At 45.9% G+C, this 8137-nt stretch overlaps 1 protein-coding gene across 1 annotated transcript in view; it reads left to right on the forward strand.

The window, feature by feature from the left end:
- The window catches only part of TBC1D9 (TBC1 domain family member 9), a 95872-nt gene extending 88960 nt beyond the window's left edge, over positions 1-6912 (forward strand). Inside the window, exons 18-21 of the mRNA XM_036240146.1 lie at positions 6-92; positions 3094-3168; positions 3260-3363; positions 4795-6912. Of these exons, the coding sequence (XP_036096039.1) occupies positions 6-92; positions 3094-3168; positions 3260-3363; positions 4795-5514 (986 nt within the window). The 3' untranslated portion in view covers positions 5515-6912. The remainder of the gene's footprint in view (positions 1-5; positions 93-3093; positions 3169-3259; positions 3364-4794) is intronic.
- The last annotated feature ends 1225 nt before the right edge of the window (positions 6913-8137 follow it).

An 8137-nucleotide genomic window follows, 5' to 3' on the forward strand; every position in this document is an offset into this window, starting at 1 on the left:
CCTAGAGCCGTCCTCTGATCAAGACGAGCCGGATTCCGCTTTTGAGGCGACCCAGTATTTCTTTGAAGACATCACCCCAGAATGCACGCATGGTAAGCGACCGCCCGCGGAGGCCCTCCGTGTCTTCTCAGAGTCCTTTGTTACTGGAAGAAGTTGCCTCCAAAGCTAGTCAGTCAAAGGAGTGTATGCATGTGATTGATTGATATGCTACTTTCTTTTTAAAAAGTTTTCCGATTACAGTTTGCATTCAGCATTATTCTGTGTTAGTTTCAGGTATACAGCACAGCGGTCAGATGGTCATATGCTTTACAGTGTCCCCTGGTCCTTCCAGGACCACCCAGCGCCATGCAGTTATTAGTGTTATTGACTGTGTTCCCTGTGCTGTACACGACTGTCCTGTAACTCCTGGTCTGTGCGTCCCAAACCCTTCACCCTTGACCCTCCCTCAACCCCTCCCTCTGGCAGCCGTCAGTCTGTTCTGTCTGGGAGTCTGTTTCTGCTTTGTTGGTTTATTTACATTGTTCTTTAGCATCCACATATAAGTGGAACGATGTGGTATTTGTCCTTCTGTGATATGTTACTTTCTTTTCAAATTTTTGAAGTTGGAGAACTGTCGGGGGGCAGGTACTTCGGCCCACTGAAGGGACGGACCACGGACATCGTGCCCCACTAGCTTGGAAAAGGCGTGGCCCACGGAGCTGCCCCCCTGCTCCCCTCTCCCTGCCGGGCTCGGGCTCAGGAAGAACAGTCTTCCTGTTGTTCTGCTGCTCCCCACGATCTGGACAGGCATTCACACCGAAGCATTCCCTTCTCTGTCTTGGCTCCGTTCACGGGCGTTGGCAAAATTCAGCCCACGGAGCCAGATCTGGCCCACGGCCTGTCTGTACAGCCTGTGCCCTCAGAGTGGCTTTTACAACTTTAAATGGTTTTTTAAAAGTACACGTAAAATAGTATTTCATGATGTGGGAAAGTTATATCAAATTTAAACCTTAGTGCCTATAAATAAAGTTTTGTTGGAACACAGCCAAGCTATTATTCATCTGTCTATTGGCCATGGCTGCGTTCGTGCTACAGGGACAGACCTGGGGAGCGGGGGAGCTGGCACAGAGACACGTGCCTGCACAGCCTCAAGTACAGGGTGGGCGAAAGGAGGTGTGCAGTTGTGGGTACACGAGACACAGTGCCTTCTTGTATTCTTATTTATTGACTATTGTATTATTTTTCACATGAACAACTTTTGCCCCACCCTGTATTTACTATCTGGCCCTTTTCAGAAGTTTGCTGACCGCTGCCTAGGGGGTTGTTAGGTCTACACAGACATGAGCGAACTCGTGTTTGTCTCCAAATTATTATATTAAGTCACATGTTTCCTTGTCTTGTGCGATGAAGCAACGTCTCAGCTCGGCACTGCAGCGAGCTGTTTACCTTCCGTTCATCACGAGGGCAGCCGCATGGCTTTGCCAGGTGCGACGGCGAACGTGGGTTGCTCCTGAGCCCTTTTAAATCATGCCATCCCAAAATAAGCCCAGCTCAGACCTGCTTTTAAACTGTGAGCACCTAAGTCGTTGTCAGCGTATGAACTGAGAGTCAGAGTTTTGGACAGAATGCTAGTAGCTCTGTATATTGTTCCCCAGGTGACCTCGAGTAGGTGCCTGCATCCCTGAGCCTCAGTTTCCTGCTGTGGGAGATGGAGCTGACAGGTGTCATTGTGGGTGCAGTAAGGACTTAATGAGATAACGTAGTGAGGCTTTTAGCTCCGTGCCTTACACACCCTCCGATACTCGCACATCATCAGCAATCTTATTTTAGCTACAGATAAGCGTTAGCCACATCTTTCTTAGTGGACACTCGTTTTAGAGGAGGATTCGCTTGTTTCAGAATGCTTCAGGAAGGGTCACATGCCGATGAAATTTGATTGTTATTAAAAGATCCATTTCAAAAAAGGTTTTTCTCATTCCATAAGTATTATTGCTTTGTGTTAAAATTTTAAAAAATAAAGATATAATATATAAAATAAGCTAAAGCTATCTAAAACCTTTCTAATAAAAAGGTAGCTAATTAATACCTTGAAATATTTATTTTCATTCCTTTTAATTCATCTATGTAATTATAATCATATGTACGTATGTGTAACTGGGATCAACTGCATGTCCGGTTTTATATCCTGTTTTATTTTGTTTTCCACTTTGCATCCAGTAAGCATGTTACCACATCATTAACCATTCTCTAAACACATGGTTTTAAATGGTTGTAGAATATCCATTGCATGGGCTTACTGTACTTAAGTCGCTTTGAATATCTCTGTTTGCTGAATCATTAAGAGAAGAATTTTTTAGTGGCATAGAGTACATCATCCTCACTCTGTCTTAAAAGCCACTGGGATCGCTTCCATACTGAACACAAGCGAGGCCCACGTCCTGTTTTAAGAAGGGGGAAAAAAGCTAAAAGTAGTTTCCTGGAAAGTCGTATTTTTGAAATGCCAGATTCTAAATCTGAAGGAATTTTGTAACATGGAACACTTGTTTTCTTTTATCAACATAGATTTTAATTTCTTTTAGAAAGTGAGTTTGGGGTCTTCTGTGGGGCCTGACAGAAAACTCAATCTCGTGTATGCAAAGCTAGGATGACAGTATAACAAAAGGGGAGGGAAATCCGATTTGCTGGGGCAAACCCCAGCCTTATAGCAGATCTGAAGATGATGTGACAGCGTCCCTTTATCTCCAGGTTGTACACTAATCCCCAGTTGTGACAAAGAGTTCTGGGGAGTTATTTTTTCACCTAGAAATCGGGTTGTCAGATAAATGGGACACCCAGTTAAATTAGATGTCAAAAAAGCAAACACTAATTTGTTTAGCATAAGTATGTCCCAGGCATTATTTGGGACACACTTATACTAAAAGAAAGAAAAAAAAAAGATTTGGTGTTGATCTTAAATTCAAATTGAACTCAGCATGCTGGGTTTTTGTTTTCGTATTGTTTTGTTTTTGGCTAAGTCAGGCAACCCTACCTAGTGCTTTCTCTGTTTTCTACTACAAATGCTGGATGTGTGGGTTTGCTATGTGACAGCCTACCTTTGTGCTCTGTCCCTCGTAGTGGTTGGACTGGACAGCAGAAGCAAACACAGCGCGGACGACGGCTTTGTTACCGTGAGCCTGAAGCCGGACAGAGGTACCGACTCTCTTCTGTGCGTTTCCCTTCCTGCGGGTTGGACACTGTTTTTTGACCTTTGAGCACTTATTTCTTGACATCTGGATTTTAGGGAAGAGGGCAAATTCTCAAGAAAATCGTATTTATCTGAGGCTCTGGACTGCAGAAAATAAGTCCAAGTCAAGGAATGCAAAGGATTTACCCAAACTGAATCAGGTAAGCCCCCAGCAGTTGAGTTTGTTCATTTCAAACCCCAAAACTGTGCTTTTCAGTCATAGGTAAATGTGGAATCAGATGAGGGTAACTCCAGGCACTTAGGTAGTGTATGTTCACACCTATTTGGTGCATATTTTTATGTGTCAAAAATATGCTTAGTTGTGCCCTGGCTGGTTTGGCTCAGCGGTTAGAGCATCAGCCCGCGGACCAGAGAGTCCGGGTTCAGTTCCCACTAAGGACACATACTTCGGTTGCAGTTTGTCCTCAGCCCCGGTTGAGGTCATGTGGATGGCAACCACTCGATGTGTCTCTCTCACATCGATGTTTCTCCCTCCCTCCCTCTCCCCCTCCCTGTCTCCCTTCCACTCTATCTGAAGATAAATGCAAAAGTGTCCTTGGGTGAGGATAAATACATACATATATATATATATGCGCTCAGTTGTGAGAAAATGACCTCCTCAGAGGAAATGTGAATCACAAAATACTCAAGTGAGAGCCTACACTTCATCCCTGCCAACTACCTTCAGATGCTCGAAAGACCAGGCTTTTCTTTTTCCAAACCCGTGCTCAGCGCCGAAGATGTCTGTCAGATTTTTTTTCTTAAAAAGCTGAAATGGGCCCTGGCTGGTTTGGCTCAGAGGTTAGAGCGTTGGCCTGTGGACCAGGGATTCCCAGGTTCAATTCCTGTCAAGGACACGTACCTCGGTTGCAGTTCGTTCCCGGCCTCGGCTGGGGTCGTGCAGGAGGCAGCCAGTTGATGTGTCTCTCTCACATCTCTCTCTCTCTCTCTCTCTCTCTCTCTCTCTCTCTCTCTCTCTCTCCACTCCCATTCTGTCTGAAGATAAATGTAAAAATATCCTCAGGTGAGGATTTTTAAAAAAAAGCTGAAATGGAAAGAGGAAGATCAAACAATGTAGGTAATCATAACACAGTATGGAAATGCTAACTTTCCTAATGGAAAACAGAGAAGTCATCAGGGTGGGGGTTGGAGGGCATTTCTTCTGTCCGTAGTCCCCAACAGAGGTGTCATGGAGAGGGGTCTGGGCTGACCTTGGAAGAACTGAGATGCCTACTCAAGCGTGCAGGTGTTAAGTGAGGTAGATCTGGGATTTCCCTAAGATACATCAACAAAGGATAAAAATGTTACAAAGCAACTATGTAACACAGTCAGTCTTAGCTCTGTGACAGATACATGAAGGTTCACTATTTTATTCAGTCCACTTTCACGGATATTGGAAATTTTTCGAACTGTAGAAAATGGAACCATCCATAAAGAGACTTTAGCTAACGCATCGACCGCCCTATGTCCGGGACTCCTGGGGGCTCTTTCAGTCATCCCAGTGTCCGATGGCTCTGCGGGCCACTTCGGTCCTGCCTCTGTGCTGCCCAGGAGATGGTCACCTTCTCTGTGCTTTTCCAAATCACTTGCAGGGGCAGTTTATTGAGCTGTGTAAGACCATGTATAATATGTTCAGCGAGGACCCCAATGAGCAAGAGCTGTACCACGCCACGGCCGCGGTGACCAGCCTCCTGCTGGAGATCGGGGAGGTCGGCAAGCTGTTCGCCACCCAGCCTGCGAAGGAGGCTGGCAGCGGGGGCAGCGGGTCCTGCAACCAGGGCGTCCCGGGCGTGCCCTTCCCCAAGAAAGGGCCGGGCCAGCCTTACGGGGTGGAGTCCGTGGAGCCCCACCCCGCCAGCCTGGCGGGCGACAGCGAGGAGCACTCCCTGGGAGGGCAGATGGAGGACATCAAGCTGGAGGACTCCTCGCCCCGGGACAACGGGGCCTGCTCCTCCATGCTCATCTCTGATGACGACACCAAGGACGACAGCTCCATGTCCTCATACTCGGTGCTGAGTGCCGGCTCCCACGAGGAGGACAAGCTGCACTGCGAGGACATTGGGGAGGACACCGTGCTGGTGCGCAGCGGCCAGGGCACCGCTGCGCTGCCCGGGAACGCCTGCCTGGACCGCGACTGGGCCATCACCTTCGAGCAGTTCCTGGCCTCCCTCCTCACGGAGCCCGCCCTGGTGAAGTACTTTGACAAGCCCGTGTGCATGATGGCCAGGATCACCAGCGCCAAGAACATCCGCATGATGGGCAAGGCCCTCCCTTCGGCCAGTGACTATGAGATCTCAGCCATGTCTGGCTGACTGCGCCTTCCCGGGGAGGGCAAGGAGGGGTGGGAAAGGGTCTTTTTTATGTTCTTCTGTGTTGGGGATTTTCTTTCTTTTAAATTAAATATTTATTAGTATGCGGCTTGAAATCTCGTGTTTTCATAATATAATACAATGCAGACTGTTGGAGAAATATTTAACAGCTCGCCGTAGGTAGAGTACTCTCTCTTGTTGGGGGAAGGGGGTTTACCAGAACACAGTTTATTCAGTGACTTCCAAAAAAGATGAATCTGTCTGTGATGTGTGTGTATTATAATGTCTTAGTCTAGCTGTTGAACTATATACATGGTTTAAAAATAATAGTGCTGCTTAATGCTAAGTAAGGCAGCGGCCATTTGTGTGTTTGGGCTTTTTCAAGAAAATCAGAGCTGTAAGGAAAACAAAATGTTCTCAAATGGAACGGGCGTTGTCAGCGGGGTGAATCCTAGACCACTTTGGGGAGCATTAAAACTATTTTTTAAGATTTGAAATATATTTCATAAAAAGTCCTCTATTCAAAAAGTATATTCCACAGATATTCCCCTTCCAGGGGAAAACATTTGAGATTCTAAACAATTATGAAAGTGTGATTTTTTATATGATGCCAGAGTAACAGTTCTATTTGGTCAATTTGGACAAATACCAGACCAGTTTCGCATTTTAAAAAAACACACAGCTATTATTTTTGTCAGCTGCCAGAATTCAGTGAAAAGGAACAGTCTTTTGTTACAGGAATCAAAGTGGCAAAGAAAGACGACCGAGGGCTCGGAATGTTTGTTTGTGTTTTTTGTTTCTTTGTTTTCCTTTTTGGATGGAATAAAAGTAACTGATGCTTCTGATACTGGATTTTCAGCTACTCGTTACTCATTACAAATAAAGCAAAAAATGAATAAACTTTACCATTTCCATACTCTCCATAGACTCCAGAAGTTAGGCCACGTATCGCATATGACCATCTTTCCGATGAAATCAATGTAGAGATCATGTACACTGAAAAATAAACGCCTGCGAGATAACGTAACTGAATGTTTTCAAGCAGAACTTGTCACTTTATATAGAAGCATAGTATGCGCTCTCTGTTTCCTGAACGGATGTGGGGATGAAAACTAGCACACCTGCACTTTGGACTCATGCTTCCTTCTTATTGCTGTTCTCATTCCAGATGTGAGGTTTTTCCCCTCTGATTGTGGGATTCGTAATCATGGTCACACTTCCTTTGCTTCTTCAAAATAGTCCTTTTGATGCATTCCTTTATTTTATTATAATTGTGTCTTAATTTTAGCTGTCGCCGCCGTTTTGTTTGTCTGTTTACAGAATGATTTTTAAACTGTCAAATGAAGTAGTGTTATCCTCAGATAAGATAAATGTGAACAAATAAAATACTTCAGATACTCAGACATGTCTTTTATCTCAGTGCTTGAGTTCCTGCCTAAGACTATGACATTCTTCTTTTAACAACTTTATTGAGGAAATTATATTAGGCAACCATTTTGACAAACCATTTTTATAGGTAAACATTTTTATAGTCGATGTTTTATAAACATTTTTTGAGATAAGAAATACAATGTGGCCCTGGCTGGTGTTGCTCAGTGGTTAGAGTGTTGGCCCAGGTACCCGAAGTGTCGTGGATTTGATTCTGGTCAAGGGCACATGCCCGGGTTGCAGGTTGGATCCCCCACCCGGGTCAGGGTGTGTGCGGGAAGCAACCAGTTGATGTGTCTCTCTCACAAAGATCTTTCTCTCTCTTTCTCTCCCTCCCTTCCACTCTCTAAAAATCAATAGAAAAAATATCCTCTGGAGATGATTAACAACAACAAAATGCAATATGTAGTGATGTGTGTGTGAATGCATATATTTAAAACAAGGGGCAGAATTTCATTAGTTATTGATTATTTAACTTGGCCTACCTAAGCGATTAAAGGGTGCAACCCGTTTTGTCCTGCCTGGTACCCTGTAATTCCCTTGGTTACGTATTGAAGCCAGAGACAGTCGTCGATTCGACCCGACTGTAAGATTGTTACACATTATGCCACCATGTGTTTCTAGGTTTAAAGTCCCTTGAAAGATGCCTCAGGAAATAAGTCTTTACAATCCGATGCTCTCAGGCTTTGGGAGGGGAATGAGGATGTGTTTAAGTGTGTAGCCCTAGGTTTCTGTCGTCGCGGAGAAAGGACGCTGACTGCAGGCACGTGTCCCTCGGTGCTGCCGTGGTGGCCCTGTGCTCAGCGCATCGCGGCGTTCCCACGGCTGCAGCGATGCAGTCCGTGGGCACCTTCTCGCGTGCTGCTTGCCCCGGCGGCGCGTGGAGGGGCCCTGAGCCACGAGGTGGGTTTCCAGCCTAGTCTGCGGCGGGAGGCTTGTCCGCGATTCCCAAGGCGGTCCCTGCGTTTCACAGAGCACTTCCTGGAAAAAAAAAATTCCAGCCCCTGTCTAGCTTTACGTTGGGGTTGTCTCTGTAGTGTGTGTGGGTGTCGGTGTAGTGTGATTTACACCTTCTCTGAGTGGTCACTTTCCATCTAGCTGTGTGATGGTGTGTTTCCCGGCTAACGATCGCTCCAGCACCGCTGGTGGTGGGCTCAGGGTCGCTGTCCTGAGAGACTTGAACTGGCGTCCCTGGGAG

The sequence above is a fragment of the Molossus molossus genome, unplaced genomic scaffold, assembly GCF_014108415.1.
Source record: "Molossus molossus isolate mMolMol1 unplaced genomic scaffold, mMolMol1.p scaffold_m16_p_4, whole genome shotgun sequence".
Lineage (NCBI taxonomy): Eukaryota > Metazoa > Chordata > Mammalia > Chiroptera > Molossidae > Molossus > Molossus molossus.